At 44.6% G+C, this 18375-nt stretch overlaps 1 protein-coding gene across 11 annotated transcripts in view; it reads left to right on the plus strand.

Moving 5' to 3' along the window:
- The window catches only part of Plekhh2 (pleckstrin homology domain containing, family H (with MyTH4 domain) member 2), a 110249-nt gene extending 91874 nt beyond the window's left edge, over nucleotides 1-18375 (plus strand). For 7 of the 11 annotated variants that reach the window (XM_030249636.1, XM_006523993.4, XM_017317381.2 and 4 more), the window contains 6 exons: nucleotides 3053-3194; nucleotides 6989-7134; nucleotides 7870-7999; nucleotides 12409-12495; nucleotides 14164-14298; nucleotides 15856-18375. In XM_030249636.1, coding sequence (XP_030105496.1) covers nucleotides 3053-3194; nucleotides 6989-7134; nucleotides 7870-7999; nucleotides 12409-12495; nucleotides 14164-14298; nucleotides 15856-16041 — 826 coding nt within the window. In that variant the 3' untranslated portion in view covers nucleotides 16042-18375. Of the gene's footprint in view, nucleotides 1-3052; nucleotides 3195-6988; nucleotides 7135-7869; nucleotides 8000-12408; nucleotides 12496-14163; nucleotides 14299-15855 lie in introns of those variants that run through there. The other 4 variants (NM_001357987.1, NM_001357986.1, NM_177606.4 and 1 more) reach the window with 3 other exon arrangements.

Here is an 18375-nt window from a genome sequence, read left to right on the forward strand (position 1 = left end):
TGCTGTTTTCTGGAAGATAGACTGGCATTCCCCATTCCACAGTGAGCTAACCGGAAGAGTACACGCATCCATTGGCTCCTAAGGTGAAAGGTCTTGAGAGACCATCTAGCTTATCCTGTTTCACATGTTAAAGACTCCAGAATTGAGGATTTTTTTTTTTTTTCTTAGTCTGGGAGGGATCCCAGGGTGTAACCCAGGCTGGCCCTGACTCACCTGCACAGGTCTACTGCGTGCAGGGATTGATTACAGGTGTGCACTGCCATGCCTGGTTGACCTTCTTGCTTTGAAATGCAGCCCCCTCTTGCTCATTTTTGCAATGCTTTGCTTGTTCTCCAGAACTTTGCTTGACTGTTGGGGCCTACGCTGTGTCTCATAGGAGTCTGAGCCTGCCCTTCCTACGCGCTGTGTTCCCAAACTGTACCCGTCTGGGATTGGTTTCCCTGCTTTGCTAAAACATTTCCCTTTTCTTTCCCAGGCTGAACCTGGTGGCCGTGCTGGGAACTGTAGAAAGCACACTGGTCCCTTTCTCCCTGTAGACATAACACACTCGTATTGTATTAAGAATTCCCAGTGATCACACTTTCCTTGTGGGTCACAGGAATGAACCATGGGGTTTCCTACTTCGACTGAGGAAATGAGCCCAGTGTAAAAGCTTTGATTTTCTGTCTCTTCTCTTGGTGTCACACCACTTTCCTGGTGACATTTTGCATTCATGGCCTATGTCTGTTACCCAACTACACCCTTCTGTCTGCTTAACAACCCTATATGTTTGTGGATGGAGATGGGGCGGTGGTTGACTTCTAGAAACAGCTCTGATTGTCAGCCGGGCTTGGCAGGGAAATGATCAGAACTGGGTAGGACAAGCTTTGCAGAGAACACCTGCCTTGTTTTCTCCAGATTGTAAACACAGACACACACACAGACACTCAAACACACACACACCTAACAACTACTCTACCAAGCCTCTCTTTTCCACCACCGTGTTGTCACGGCAGCAGTTGGGCATCTCAGGTTGGTGCTTACCTGCCCTGTTGTCTCTGTACTTTGAGCATCCCTAACACTTGTGGCTTATTCTGAAACCAGAATCCCACACCACAGTGAGCATCACACCCAGGCAAGCAAAAGCCACGTCCTGAGCCAGGCATAGTGGAACGGACTTGTCCTAGCTACTTGGGAGGGTGAGATGGGAATACCACTTGAAGCCACCCAAGACCAGATTCAGCAACGCAGAGACGCCCCCACCCCCATCTCAAAACAAACAAAAGCCCATGTCCTGTTTCCACGAGGAATAAGAGGGTGCTGGTTTTTAATCTTTCTAGCTCATATGCATGTGACAAAAAAAAATATCAAGGCAGACCTGAATGTACAAATATTATCTTTTAGACATCTCGTGAAAAGCTTCCCCTGACAATTGATGTTAATTGGAGTTGATTTTTAAATTAAAATCCTCATGTCCTATTTAGCATATCTAAGATGTTGAAAAAAGATTGTGTGTTGAAACTGGGTTTATTCAGCTCATTGGAATGAAGAGTTTGTTGCATCCTGCTTTCCTTACAGGGGTAAATCTAATGTCATTTGGAGTCTTTTTTTTTTCCTCTTTTATTTTTCTATATCAGCCCTATAAGTAAGTGCCTTGTGCCCTCCCCCCTTTTAAAGTTTTTATTTATTATCTTTATATGAGTACACTGTAGCTGTTTCTAGGCATACCAGAAGAGGGCATCAGATCCTATTACAGATGGTTGTGAGCCATCATGTGGTTGCTGGGAGTTGAACTCAGGACCTTTGGAAGAGTAGTCAGTGCTCTTAACCGCTGAGCCATCTCTCCAGCCTATCATCTGGAGTCTTAAGCCCTTCCTCCAGGACTGGTTTAGTCACTGTTCCATTGCTGAGAGACAACACGACCAAGGCAACTCTTGGTCAATAAAAGAAAGATTCAATTAGGGACTGGTTTACAGTTTCGGAGGCTTAGTCCAAAGTCATTATGGCAGAGAGTATGGCTGCAGGTGCTGTGCTGGAGAAGTAGCTGAAAGCTACATTTTTATCCAGAAGCAGCGAGGAGAGAGAGAGAGAGAGAGAGAGAGAGAGAGAGAGAGAGAGAGAGAGAGAGAACCCATGCACCTAGGCCTGGCATACACTTTTGAAATTTCAAAGCTCACCCCCAGTGACACACTTCCTCCAATAAGGCCAACCTCTGAATCCTTCTAAGCCTTTCAAATAGCCACTCCCCGGTGACTAAGCATTTTAGATACATGAGCCTGTGGGGGCCAGTCTTACTCAAAACATCACAATGACTTAATCCTCGGGACATTTTTAGATTTTAATAGAAATAGAAATGTTCTTCCACTTCAAAGCAGTCTGCCTAGTGTGTTCCACTACTACCAGATGGTAGTGATCCATTTGTATCATGCAGTGGAATATTAAAACAGTCTGTGGTGTATTGTCAGTGTCTTCCATGTGGTAGTATAGCTCAGTGGCTGAGCACTTACCTGGGTTGTCCCTGGTTCTGTCTCTGTCATGGAAAAAAGGGGATAATGAGATAGATGGCACATACACACGTACTCACTCACACACACACACATGTGTTATATACATACATATACACATACACATACACATACACATACACATACACATACACATACACATACATATATACATACATACATATGTGTGTATATATATGTATATATACATACATACATATGTGTATGTATATATATGTATATGTATATATATATATATATACACTCATACTCACATTCACACACATACACTCACATACATATACACATGCACACACAAATGCATACATACACTCACACATGTATATATATATATATGTATATATATATATATATATACACATATACTCACACACGTACACTCACATACCTATACATACCCACTTACACTTCCATACATACACACTCATGCTCACACACATACACTCACATACCTATACATACACACGTACACTCACACGCAAAATAAATGTAGAATTTTTAATTGAAATTAAAATATCATGAGAAATCTTTTCTTTTTTCTTTCCCAGACTGTATTTCTCAGTGCAAGCTCGTGGAGAAACCGATAGAGAGAAGACGCTGCTGCTGTACCAGACAAATGACCAAATCATAAACGGCCTTTTTCCTCTGAATAAGGATCTGGCGTTAGAAATGGCAGCGCTTTTAGCTCAGGTAACCTCCGTGAGGGGAGGGAACGGTGCCGGTTTCCTCTGTTAAGTGCAGGAGAGCAGGACAGCTTCAGCTAAGCCTCGGGATTCACTTTGCTGTGATTAAGAAGCCGCTGGAGACCGCAGGCATAAGGACTGCGTTGTACCCCTGCAGAGCTGTCACGACTCTGCACTTGTCCCCACTCTGCCACCTGTGGGTGTCATCCTCATGACCCTGGGGTCTGTTTGAGTCCCGGCACGTTCTGGAGTCAGGATGGCGGGCTGAGAAGGACCTGCCTTCCTGGCTTTGGGAAAACAGCTCAGAACGTACACTGGCCTCTCCATGTAAGCCCCAGATTATAACGGAAACCCATGGTCTTGCTAGGAAGCCAGGAAGTAGTCCCTGCCAGCCAGCAACGTGCCTAGACCATTAAAGTCTTCATCCTCAAGAAGAGGTTGTAAAATACACACCCTTGTCTGTCGAGGGGAGCATATAAGCTTCCCTATGAAGTACCTCCTTGACAGATGCCCACGCCCCACGTCTGTAGTCGATGGATTCTCACCGGCACACCATCCAATACCTCACGCATTCTTTAGCTCATCCACAACACGGGTGATGATCCCCATGTCTCTGCACTCCAGTTTATACCTGTCTGACTACTGCCTGTCACCTCCGCTTTGCTACGTTTCACACCTTCATCATGTCCACACACACACACACACACACACACACACACACACACACACACACACACCGGTCCTCCAGGGAAGCTTCCATCCCAGCGATCCCCACCACCTTTCCCTGTTCTCTTTCCCTTACCTCATCTTTTCACTTTGAGCTCACACTTCTTCCTTTGCTCACCCCCCCCCCCCACGTGGTCCCCCACTGAGTTCTCCCTCACACAGCTGCTTCCTCACACAGCTGCTTGAGGGACTTCCCCAGTTATCCGCTGATGCCTAACAAGTGACTTGAAGTTGAGTGTGGTGATGAATGCCTGCAGCTGATAATTCTAGCTCTTCAGAGGCAAAGGCAGAAAAGATCACAACTTCAGGGCAATCCTGGGCTACATAGCAAGTTCCAGGACAACCTGGGATACATTACAAATGAGACCTTATCGCAAAAACAAACAAAGCAGAAAAGGATACAGCAACAGTAATCAAAAGCTCCAAAAGTAATTCGGGCAGATCTGCGAAAGGATTTTAGTGTCTGTTTTCTGTGGCTTCTGTAGCTTAGCCTGAGGGACAGCTGTGACACAAGGGTGAGGGCTGGGGTCACTGCCAGGCTCATTTATCTGCATGTCTGCCTGTGATGCTGTCTCACAGCTGAGACTTCTACAAGGACCGTCCACTCTACAGTGGTATACACTATAAACATGACCGTGTTCTCTTCGAGGAATTTATTCAAGCTTCCAACCAGGATAGCGATCGAATGGCAAAAAGCCATACCCCAAAAGAGACATGAAGGAAAACCTGTCCTTGTCCCCAGGCCTGAGACTGGAAGTTGGCACAGTGACACTTGTCCATGGCGAGTTGTTTACGCAGCATTAGTACCTGACAAAGAGACAGAGCAAGGAAAGATGTCCTTCCCACCTAAGGTTATTCATGATCTGCCCTGGCAGCTGCCTCCCCAGCCCCAGCATCTGTAACTGTCCCTACCTGGAGCTCGGGTCTGTGCAAAGCCCACACTTGTTTACGGCGTCTGCTTCCTTTAGACTTCACTGATCTTACTGGTTGGTCTCCATTATCTGGAATGGCTCTGCCTCTGCTCTGTCACGTGCTAATTTCATCTTGCCCTTAGCTTCCCTGGTAGTTGTATGTATAGTAGGGAACCTTGCTGAAGCCTTCCTGGCAGCTCCACTGGGAGTTTCTGCAGTGTATCACACATGTGTGTCCCGATGAAGGTGGCTCATAATGACTTGTAGTTCTTTGCATCAGTGACTGGGGCCTCCCCAAGGGCCACCACTGTGCCTGGCTCTCCTACTTAACAATCTTTCCCATGAGCAGTTTTCCCCACTGCTCTTGGAAGAATGGACACTTAGTAACTGGCTTTTCTTTTAGAATACTTTTAAATCATCTGTACTTAAAAGCTTGCTTGCTGTACTGGGTGTTCTTTTGATACAAATGGGAAAGAGAAGGGAAGAAACAGGCCCTTACTTTCTAGACAGTCTGCTGCTGGCCGTTTTAGAGGTCATGCTCTTAAATTCTAAGCTGTCTAAATCCACCTCTTAAGGATATGTATTGTTGACATTTTTGAAATGGGTCAGAAAGTTGAGACTGTACACCAAGAACTCTTGGAGTCTCTGAATAACATTAAAAATTACAATGTATATAAGGAAAAATGAAATACTTCCATCTTTCCTCAGAGGGTTGTTGTTTTTGGAAGGAGATGGGTTTATTGAGTACACATAAGGGCAGAGCCTGGCCAGCAAAAAGAATGCTACCTGTAGTCATCTCTGAATTTTTTTTTTTTTTGAAGAGTAAAACATAATAAAGTGGGGCTGGAGAAATGGCTCAGTGATTAGCAGCACTGGCTGCTCTTCCACAGGTCCTGAGTTCAATTCCCATGGACCACATGGTGGCTCAGAACCATCTGTGATGGGATCTGATGCCCTCCTCTGGTATGCCTGAAGAGAGCCACAGTGTACTCATATACATAAAATTAAAAAAATAAAATAAATTAAAACATAGTGAACAAGCTAAGCAATGCAGAAGAATAATTTATTCTGTTGCAGATTTGATTCTGTGGCGGTCTTATGATGTTGCACAGCTTTTAAAAAAAACACACTGAGTGAGTGAATGAGTCGGGAGACAGTCTGCAGGGCTTGGCTCTCTCCTCCCTCCACGTGGGGCCAGGTGACAGATAGTAAAGGCTAGTGCCTTTACCCACTGAGCCTTCTTCCCAGCACAATGCTGTAGCTTAGTGGTGGAGTTCTTGGAGTCGATCTCTGTGCTGGCTAGTTTTAGGTCAACTTGACACAAAGTAGCGTCATCAGAGAAGAGGGAAGCTCAGTTGAGAAAATGTCTCCAGAAGACGCAGCTGTAAGCCATTCTTAAAATCAGTGATCAATGGGGGAAGACCCACCCCATTTTGGGTGGTGCCATCCCTGAGCTGTGGTCCTATAGGAAGCCATGCTGAGCAAGCCATGGGGAGTAAGCCAGTAAGCAGCACCCCACCACGGCCTCTGCCTCAGCTCCTGCCTCCTGTGTTAGACTCACTAATAGGTTTGTTTTCTCTTAGAAAATACTGCTAAGGAGGTTTTTAGTTTCTTTTCTATTGCTGCGATAGGATACTCTGATAAAAGTGTCTTTAGGAGAGAAGACTTCACAGGGCTCACAGGTCACATGATTGGCCACACTCCACCCACAGTCTAAAAGAAATAATTATTCATCCATTGCTCCCTGTCCCTGAATACGGACGTCATGTGACCACTGTGGCTTCCCTACTATCTGTACTATAAAATGGAACTGAGAACCAAAATAAAGCCGTTCTCTCTTAAGAAGCCATCACCAGGGTGTCCCCGCACAGCAACATGAAAAGAAGCCTAGAACAGGAGTTCCAAATGGAAATGGGGCTGAACTGCTTGTCACAGAATCCCTCCTAAGTTAGATTTCAAGTCAAATTTATATTTAAAACAACAGCTCATATACATGATTATAAATTTTATCGTCGCACAATCATGACACATAGAGTTGTATTTTAGTACAGTCATGACACATAGGTTTGTGGTTTACATACACAAAGGATGTCTCAAAAGACCAAAAGTGATTTTCTTTCTGAAAGCTGTTCTCGCTCTGTGTTTTCTTCCCGGGAACTTCCAGGTGGATATTGGAGATTTTGAAAGACCTTTCTCAACTCCAGCGGGGCCTGTGACTAACCAGTGCAAGGCAAATCAAACCCTCAAACAAGTCATAGAGAGATTTTACCCGAAAAGGTACCGAGAAGGGTGCTCTGAGGAGCAGCTAAGGTAAGGGGGTGCCTGGGCTTTGTACAGGGGTGGAGTTGTGCTAGGAATTTAATAAAATTTCCTGTATGGATCTTTTCTTAGAACATTTCATTCCAATGTATTCCAAGAGGTTTTACATATTTTATGGGGACATAAATAAATTTACATGGGTTTTTTTTTTTTTTGAGGCAGTCTCATGTAGCCCAGGCTAGCCTCAAACTTGGTATGAGCTGAAAATGACCTTAAACTCCTGATCCTTCAGCTTTTCTCATGCTGAAGTGACAGGTTTGAAACAACTTTCTAAGTAAAAATGACCAAATTTAGACCGTCGCTTTGTCTGTTCTCAATGCTGGATTAATTCTGGTCATAAAGAAGGTTTTAGCTATACAATGGAGGTAGCTGGCCCTGGGTTCAGTCTGAGGATAACTGCTATCAACATTCCTCCAAACTGTACCATTTGGGCACCACGACTAGTGTTGGATTTTGAGAAATGGAAATATTCGCTGGAGAAACGACCTGGCCCCCTGACTCATGCTGAGGTCTGCTGTTAGCCATGTAGGTGATAAAGATTTCCATGCTAGGTTGTGTTGAGCACTTCAGCGTCTCCAGAGAATTGGGGGAAAGTTTTCCGGAAAGGTGAGGGGTGGGTCAAAGGGGGCTGGGGATGAGGCTGAGCAGTACTTTGGGAGGACGGTGCTCTACTCACAGTTTTGCTTTTGTGTCTTGTTTTTGTCTGATTTTTTTTTTTCTTTTTAGGCAGCTCTACCAGCGACTCTCAACCAAATGGATGGCCCTCCGGGGACACAGTGCGGCTGACTGCATTCGAATTTACTTGACAGTAGCCAGGAAGTGGCCGTTCTTTGGCGCCAAGTTGTTCTTTGCAAAAGTAAGAAAGAATGGGAAGAACACTCGACTCATAATGAACACCCCATGGACACATCTGGACACATTTACCCTGATATGCCATATTTGGTTTCATTTTAAAAAATGAGGGGATTCCCAGCAATTTAAGCATAGAGGAATGCTGGGTAATGGAGAAGGTCCCTTCCTCTTCTCCTCCTCTCCTCATCCTCCCACCCCAACCCACCCCCACTCTGAACCACTTTGGGGGTCATAGGCCAGTCCTTCAGGAGAGCTCGCTGAACCCCCTTCCAGTCCCCGCTCGTTGACCTAATTACTTAATGAGTGTTTGCTGAGTCCCGTTTGGCAACCATTGAGATAAACCCTCGGGACCCATAAAGCACAAGGTTTGCAGAGCCCTGTACCAGACTCTTCAGGGCAATTCTCAGCATAGCCCAATGTCGCAACAGGCCTGTAAAGAAGGCCCTGTGTGGGAGGCACCCTTTGAAGAGACCAGAGGAGGGCTGCAGAAACACTGGCCAGGACACAGCCCTGCTGGGAGGTGGCTGGCCAGTGCCCCGAGGGAAGGCATTGCCTTTTTCTTTTGGGAGCATTTTGGTTTTCAATCTGGTGCTGGGCATTGAAGCCAGGTCCCCTGGAGCCATACCACCAGCCCCAAACTGTGCCTTGAACTTCTTTTTCTTTCCCTTAAATGACTTGAAACTCTTTTGCTCCAAAGATGCATCCATCTTGTCTTGTATTCTGTCTTCCTCATTAGTGCATGCGCACTCGGAGAGTGAGCCCACCATCCTCCCCTAGTGACCACCACCAGGGTTTAGAAGGCATTATCACTTAATAAATGCTTGCTAAAGAGCCAGGCTATGCTGGGCAGATTGATCAAACTATCGGATCTAGGTTTTCTCGTCTTTTAATGAACAGTGTAGGCTAGACAAGTCAAGTCCCAGGAATCTACTGTCACTGGTCGTTAAGGGTAGAAATTACTTTTGCTACTGGAACTAGAAGCCATGCATCAGAAAAATAATACCTGTTAGGATCATGACATCTATACAGTATATCTGCAAGGAACTCAAGGGGCTTCTTCTTCTTCTTCTTCTTCTTTTTTTTTTTTTTTTTTTTTTCATTTTTCAAGACAGGGTTTCTCTGTGCAGTCCTGGCTGTCCTGGAACTCACTCTGAAGACCAGGCTGGCCTCGAACTCAGAAATCTGCCTGCCTCTGCCTCCCAAGTGCTGGGATTAAAGGTGTGCGCCACCACTGCCCAACTTCAAGGGGCTTCTTATTCTTACTTTTCAACATAAAGAATAAGCCTAGCATAGTGGTACACACTCCTTAGTCCCACCTACTCAAGAGCCTGATGCAGGAGTAATTGAGACTAGTAATAAGAGACTGCCAAGGTATTATAATGAGACCATGTCTAAAAAACAGATGGATAATTAATTAATAGACTTGAAATGTGGACTGTTTCACAATGAATTTTACCCCCAACTTCATCATGGAAAGTGCTGCTAACTTGCACATGCACACTCACACACACACTCACACACACTCACATACACACTCACACACACACATGCACACACAAGCACACACATATACACTCACATGCACACACACATACACACATGCACACACACATACACACACATGCACACACACTCACACACAAGCACACACACAAACACACATGCACACACACTCACACATACTCACGCACATACACTCACACACATACACATGCACACACTCATGAGCGCACACACTCACACATACAAACATGCACACACATACACACACTCACACATACATACACACACGCACACTCACACATGCACACACACATGCTCACACTCAAACACACACATACACATTCACACACTCACACACACTCACACATATATACACATGCACACTCATACACACATACACTCACATTCACACACACGTACACACACATGCACACACACACTCACATGCACACATACACACATGCACACACACATACACACACTCACACACAAGCGCACACATACACTCACACACACATGCACACACATGCACATACACATACACTCACACAGACACACACATGCACACACGAACACAAGTGCGCACACACACATACATACACACTCACACACACTCACATTCACACACATGTACACACACATGCACACAGTCACACATACACATGCACACACACATACACACACACATACACACACATGCACACACACTCACACACGGACACACACATGCACACGCACATACACTCACACATACTCACACACATACACATACATGCACACATGAACACATGTGCGCACGCACACACATACACACACATACATACACACACGCACGCTCATACATACACTCACATTCACACACATGCACACACACATACACACATACACTCACATTCACACACATGCGTACACACATACATGCACACACACATGCATGCATACACACACTCACACACATACACTCACACATACACACACATGCACACACGAACACATGTGCGCGCACACACTCACACACACAAACACACATGCACACATACATACACAAACTCACACACACTCACATTCACACACGTGCACACACTTACACTCAAACACACACTCACATACACATTCACACACTTACACACACATGCACACACATACACACACTCACACATACATACACACATACACTCACATTCACACACATGCGCGCACACACATGCACACACACATGCATGCATACACACACATACACTCACACACACAGGCACACACACACATACACACACTCACACATACATACACACACACATGCACCCAAATGCACACTGACACACACATGCACACACACGCTCACACTATGTATGCTCTTTCCTGGGCCATCATTAGCTATGACTCTGTGCTTGATGTTATAGGACCAGCGTTTGTCTGTCTTTAGAACAGGGAGGCGTTTCCCGTGTTGGCTTCATGGTGCCCCTCCCCCATTTCTCATAATTGTGGGAAAAATACACATGACAAATAATCTACCAACACTGAAGTTTTAAAAGGATGGCACTCCGGCATTAAGTCCATCTCACTGCATCACAGCTGTCCTGCCTCTGTAGACCAGGCTGGCCTGAAACTCACCCTGTAGACCAGGCTGGGCTCTCACTCAGAGATCCACCTGCCTCTGCCTCCCCAGTGCTGGGATCAAAGGTGTGCGCCACCACCTGCCTCTGGAAGCTTTTTATCTTCCAACCTAACACTCTATGCCCATTAAATATTTGACTTTCCATGCACTCCCGCTCGCCACCCTGGAGGGCACCCTTCCGTTTCTATGAATTTGTCTACTCCAGGAACCGCAGACCACATGTTATTTTGTAGTTAGGTGATGCCTTCAGGATATATCTGTGATGCAGCATGGATCAAATTTTTCTTTCTTTTCAAGGACTGGATAATATTCCCTCACATGCCCACACCACGCACCACGCTTTGTTTATCCATCTGTCAGTGGGGCTTAATCAAGAAGAAATCACAGTCCTCCAATACTATACACCACTGGCCTTTTGTTCTATGGTGCCGGAGACTGAGCCAGGGCCGTGTATAGTCTAGAGGATTGCACCCCACCAAGCTACATCTGCACCTCTTTCTGATGCCCGAGACTGTTTGAAACCACCCTCAGTAGAGGCATCGGTAACCCTATAGTTGAGATTTACTGAATCTTCATTCTTAAGATTTATTATATACAACATAAGATCCAGCACCTCCCTACTCTTCTCTAATACTTAAGAGAAGTAGCTAAGTTTTTGTTACAATTTCAGTTGTTAATCAAATAAGACAATCACTGTAAAAATGCTCAAAAACATGTTTGGATTTTGACTAGGTTTTTCTGATGGGAGACTTTTTTAATTAATAAAATGTTATTGTTTTGGTCATAAAAGTTGTATAGAAATTCCAGTTTACACGCAATTTTCTTCTTTCCTCTTTCGTCTGTTTCTGTTAGACATTGACATTGACTATCAGGAAAAGTGCGCATGTGTTACCACAATCCTTCCCGCTCCTAGAAATCTGCTGTTGTGTTTCTTTACGAATGCGGTCATCACAAAGACCGTCAAAACTGTTGACAGCTGTGTAGTTTGTGAAACAAAAAGAAGATGTAAAAATTAGTGTTCTTGTGTGAAAGCTGAGAAAGCTGAGTCCCCGTGATACAAGATGCTTGTCTGAATGCACACATTACTAAATAAAGATGCGAGCCCGCAAGCCAGCTGGCCTGAAAGGAATGAATTTCTGTGGCCTTCAGTGTGCCCCGCCCCACTGCCCTTGCTCCCACATAGACGTTCAGTGTTTTTGCTGAGTTTAAAACTGGCAGATCTTGCATGCATTTAGACTAAAAAGTACAGCTATAATTTTGCACGTATAATACAGAATATTTTCACTTCTCCGTAGCCAATAGCACCATCATCACTTGGCAATAATTGCGTGTGGCTGGCTGTCCATGAAAATGGGTTGAGCATCCTAGAATACACCTCCATGGTAAGATCAGACCTGGCTTCTGTAATTGAATCTTTGATTTCCACTGCTCAGGGTACAGTAAAGTCATGCTATTCTGAACTGCTATCTTCTGATTTTCCTGAGCTTAGAAAATATTTTCCCTAATACTCTCTAATAAAGTGACTTTACAAATAAAACTATGTTACAGTCTAGTGTTTCAAAACACTATGAGACAGGCCGTGCTGAATATAAAAAAATATTAAGATGCTAAGATTAAGTTACAATCATGGTTCTGGGGTGTGTGTGTGTAAGTAAATTCAGGGGGAGGCCAGAGGACAACTTACTGGAGTCAGTTCTACCCTTCCACTGTGTGGGTCCCAAGGATCAAACTCAGGTGGCCAGCCTTGGCAGCAAGCACCTACCCTTTGAACCATATAACTGGCCCCCTACGGGTTTTTTTTTCTGTATAAAATGGGGATTTTTAAGTTATTACAAAGTAGAAACTTCACTTGTCAAAATTAAACTTCAGTTTCACTTAAGTTTCCATAGCATAAGATTTCTAGTTCTCAGTAAAGTCACCAATTCCACTCACATCAAGGTTACATAGCTACTAGAACTTAGAGTACATAATTTAAAAGGACCTCAAGCTGGACAGTGTGGCACATGCTGGTAGTTCCCAAGCTGAAGACACAGACAGGAAGGTCGCAAGTTCAAGGCTAGTCGGGGCTACATTGTAAAATCCTGTCTCAATTTTTCAAAATAGAAAAAAAAAGAAGAAAATCACCTGCCCCTCGTGCGTGTGCATTTGTTTATGTGAGGTCATCGTTTTCTATTGTGTTTCATGGGATATGGTGACTCTTATTTACTGGGGCCTCAGGCTTTGCTCCCCCACTGACCTGCACCCCAGGCTGGTGGTGGGGCGGTCACTGCAGCGTTAAAGATAGTGTGGGAACTCTTTACCCTGCAACAGTCAAAATGCACTAAAATATTCTTGTTTTTATTTTATTTTTGAAATGAAAATGTAATTACATCCTATTCCCCTTTCCTCCTTCCAGCCCCTCCCATGGACCCTTCACCACCACCAATTTGTCACTCAAACTCATGGCCTCGGGCCTCTTTTTCTTCTATTGTTGTTGCACACACACACACCCACACGCACACACCACATTACTTAAGACACTAACAGAATGGTTTAGCTCTCGAGCAACTGGGCAACTGTGTAAGATGGTGGTCCATGTTCGTCTGTTGCCCAGGATGATGGTCTGGGAGAGTTTCGAAGCACAGTGCTGGGCAGTGTGAATGACACTGTTTCTGTTTGTATCAAAGTCTGCCTAGCAGGGGAAACATGGGTCTGTCAATGTAGTGTTTGATCGTTTGGGCCTTAAAATGATCGGTTTTATATGGATCAACCTTATAGCGAAATCTAAGTGAATATATAAAAATATATTAACAATGATCTTCTACTGGGTGCTGTGAATATAGGTGTTGATAGGTTTTCTAATTTGGTTTCTCGGGGTCAAATGAATGCTTGATGGTATAGGTTGACGATCCCTAAATTAACTTAATAAGACTATCATTTACATTAATCGAAATAGACTTGATCTTAGAAAAATTATGTTGACATTTGCTGTAATGTATCTGTATCCGCGTTTCCACCATCTTTTTTTAGTGTGATCAGAACATAACGGTTCCTTTTCCTTCTCTTTGAAGAGATTAGTGACCAGCTATATGTACAAAGGTCTGATGACCTTTGGGGGCTATCAAGAGGATTTCATGGTAGTCGTTAGTACACAGTCAAAAGACCGGCCAACAGAGAAGTTACTTTTTGCGATGGCAAAACACAAGGTGAGTGGAACCCTTTCTGCCAGGGACACAGAAAGAACCTGTCTCAAAACAAGACAAAACAAAAATAGTGAAGTGAAAATTTCCAAGTGGGCCAACACCTGGTGACAGGAAGTTCCAAGAGCAGTGGTTGCTAGTGTTCGTTCAGGAGTGAGATCGGGAGGGGTGGAGTCACCTCAGGGCAGTGAGGTGACTTTAGATCCCTGTCTCAAAAGGGCATAGATGAAGAGTGGAGGTATTGTGGGTAGGTCATGTGGCTTATCGACTTGGAGTTCTTTGGTTTTTTTTTTTTTTGGTTTTTTTTTTTTTTTTTTTGGTTTTTCGAGACAGGGTTTCTCTGTATAGCCCTGGCTGTCCTGGAACTCACTTTGTAGACCAGGCTGGCCTCGAACTCAGAAATCCGCCTGCCTCTGCCTCCCTAGTGCTGGGATTAAAGGCATGCGCCACCACGCCCTGCCCGGAGTTCTTTGTTTTAGCAACTCATCACTGTATAGCAGAGTTGTATAGTTAAGATGTCCTTGTCCCTTTGCTATATGTAACACACTGTAGTTTCAATGTCTCTAAAGCAGCAGTTTCAAAGGCTACATCCTAAAATGTCATTCAGCTCTGAGGGGAGCTCAGTGGGGGAGCCCTGGGATTCAAACCTAGTTAGAAAAAAAAAATCTAATTTTAGTAAAACGGGAGAAGAAACTGCTTTTCCTAGAACTTTCAACTTTAAAAAATATTTGTATGACATTTATGTTATGTGTGTGTGTGTGTGTGTGTGTGTGTGTGTGTGTGTGTGTGCACGCCACAGCACACGTAAGGAAGGACAACTTGAGGGAGCAGCGTGGCTTCTCCTTCCACCCCCAGCTGGGTCCTAGGGATCCGAGCCTAATTATAAGGATCAGCGGCAAGTACCTCTACCCACTGAGCCATTTCTCAAGCCCTGTTTGTCCGTTTTCATGGTAACTCTCTCTGCTAGCGAGGTCTGTGCTTTAAGTGTGAGCAGTCAGCCAGAGAGTGCAAAAGGCCACGCTACCTTCACTGTCTTCATTTTAATAGAACGCATACGACGACGTAACTCTCTTAATGACAAGCGTCACATGTCCTACTGTTGTCACTAAGCTTGACTGGACTTTGGGAGTCACTCCTGCTGCCATCTGGAGTAGCAGGAGAATGTCATGGTGCCTTCATGGTGCCAGGCTCTTTAAACCTTTGTTTGATCTAGAGCAGTGCTTCTCAGCCCTCCTGATGCTGCAATCCTTTAACACAGCTCCTCATGTTATGGTGACTTCCGGTTACAAAATTATTTCCTTCCCACTTCGTAACTGTAATATTGCTACTGTTATGCAGGATATGATATATGCAGTATCTGATATGCAAGATATTTGGCATGTTGACCCCCCTCAAAGGAGTCAGGACCCCCAGGTTGAGAACCTCTGCCCTAGATAGAAAGGCACGGAGCTAGACTGGCCAAATGCAAATGAGACCCCCCCACACACACAAACAGGGAAGAGAACTTCTCAAGAGCCTGACAGGGTGGTTCCCACCCCCCCCCCCCGTTTCTTTTTCTTTCAGATTCTTGAAATCACCCTTCTGATCGCCAGTTACATCAACAGCTTCCATCAACAGAAGACAACGTTTCACCACCTCTCTGCCCCAGCGCTGCTCTCACCCAGGACCCAGGCGCCCCAAGCCAGGGTCATGGGCAGCCAGCCCCCTCTGTCCAACAGCAGACCTACCAAAGGCCCTACCTTACTCTGACTCCTGAGCCTGGACCTTCACTCCTCCACCACATGGTTGCATCTGCTGCAAGTGTTTACACCCGGCCAACATGGTGCATGCACACATCAGCACTCCAGACCTTAGCAGTAATGGGCTACTCTCTTATCTGACTCTTAATATTTACATAACAATAAACACAAACCGTGTCAACACACTCATTGTGTCTTAGACAAAGTAGGTTAGAATTTGTCTTTTTTTTTCCCACCCCCATCTCCCTTCTTGGCCATCAGAGATTGTGCAGTAAGGCTTCCCAGCTTGCTTTTAAACATCCTGGCAATCTTTTAAAGGGGAGATTCCAAACTCTCACTTGGTAAACTAGATGACTGTCTGGAAAAGCTCACTGCCAAAGAATGCAAGGATTGTAATCAAATGTGCCTTTAGCTAATGAAGCCATCTTTAGGAAGGAGTGAGGTTTCGTGTGGGAACATAGGCAGAGGGCAAACTCTTAGAGCAAGCGCAATGAATTGTCTGAGGCTGGGCCTCATTCCATGAGATGACAGGCCACCAACCAGAGCCACCTTGGCTGGGGGTTTGGAAGTTTGTATCCTGCCACTTCTGCGGATGTGGAGTGTGTCATTTAAAATGAGGTATGGAGTCCAGGCAGCCCTGCCTGTCAGCATAGCCTAAGATCATTGGAACAGTGCCCCACATTCACAAGTGTTTAATGCTAGCCCAGCTTGACCTTGCTTTGTTGTGGTGTCTTTGGAAACAAAGATATCCCTTAAAGCCTTGTCCTTCACACGGTCTTTTCTAATTCTCTAATTAAAAATGGATTCCAAAGTAAATTCTAATAGAGAAAACTTCAGCCAAAGTCAGTACATTTTGAGTTGAACTCGTCTGAGGATATCCTAGTTATCCCACGGCCAAGGCAAAATGCTTGGCAAAAACAGCCTAAGCGAGACATGATTGTTTTGGCTGTTTTAGAGAGGTCTGTCCCTGGTGGCTTGGCCCTGTGCAGTTGGTGGCAGGAACATGTGGCATAAGAGGTTTCTTCAACTCATGGTAGAGAGGAAGCAGAGAACAAGGAAGGGACCCGAGACAGGAGCAACTTCAAAAGCATGTCACTAGTGACTTAATTCCTCTAAGTTCCAACTCTCAAAATGCCTACCACCTTTCAAACTAGCACACCATCTGCGGGCCAAGCGTTGGACACATGAGCCTCTGGGAACATTTCATGGTTAAATCCTAACAGCTACGTCAGTGGCCAATACATTTCAAACTGTGTCAAGGCGATGTAATTAGTATTCCTGATAACGTGAAACTGTGATAAGATATGAAAATTCTATTATAATTATGTTTAACCACAAGTCTACCTAATTTTATTTATGTGTAGAATACTTGTATTTATTTTTAGACATATATTTATCACTGTTGTGCTATATGCTTTAAACTGATTTGAGAATGTGCTAGGTGCCCAATGAAGTTGTTGGCAGAGTCCCTGTGTCGTCATTGTCTTTGCTGTGGCAGTGTCCCGTTCTCACACTAAGCCTTTTAAACATGCTCTGCCCTGAGGAGCAAAGCCAGGAAGCATGTTGCTCCAGCCATACTGTACTGCCTTGGTAATGACAAAGGTATTTTTCAAGCCCCATAGAGAAGGCCTTCAAGTGGCCGTTCACCCTTCCGTCTTTTAAACCACAACCACTCACTGAATGAACAGATTCGTTTTTAAGAACAAATGATTAACAATTTGGGGTGACTTTCAGAGTGGGATAAAGTAGTGTTTTTGTGTGCCCATTTACTAATCATTAGTGGGCGAGGCAGAGGCTGGGGCAAAGCTCTGACTTACAGGTGCGAACTTTACTCTCACCCAACAGTCCCTTCACCAACTGGTAAGCAGTTCCACCTGCCATATCTTGAGATTTAAAAGTAGTGAGTGCTCAGGTGGGGCGGTGGTGGCCCATGCCTTTAGTCCCAGCACTTGGGAGGCAGAAGCAGGCAGATTTCTGAGTTCGAGGCCAGCCTCATCTACAGAGTGAGAGCCAGGACACAGGGCTACACAGAGAAACCCTGTCTCGAAAACAAAACAAAAGTAGTGAGTGCTCACCTTCAACTACAGTGCCTTAAGCTTTGTCCTTGTTTTTTATAGAGCAGAAATAAAATATTTTGATGGAAAGGACTCAGTTTTGAACAATCAGTGATGTGAAAATTTGATCTCCTGGGAAATTCCTTCCATAGCCATTTTTTAAAGCAAGTGTATTATTATGATTGATTACAAGAGAATAATGTTTCATGTCTAATTGTAATATTTCTCAACTACCCTTTTCTCCCCTCACAGTTACAATAAATGATTTTCGAGTTCCGTTTCGAACATTA

Source organism: Mus musculus, chromosome 17, assembly GCF_000001635.26.
Source record: "Mus musculus strain C57BL/6J chromosome 17, GRCm38.p6 C57BL/6J".
Taxonomy (NCBI): Eukaryota; Metazoa; Chordata; class Mammalia; order Rodentia; family Muridae; genus Mus; species Mus musculus.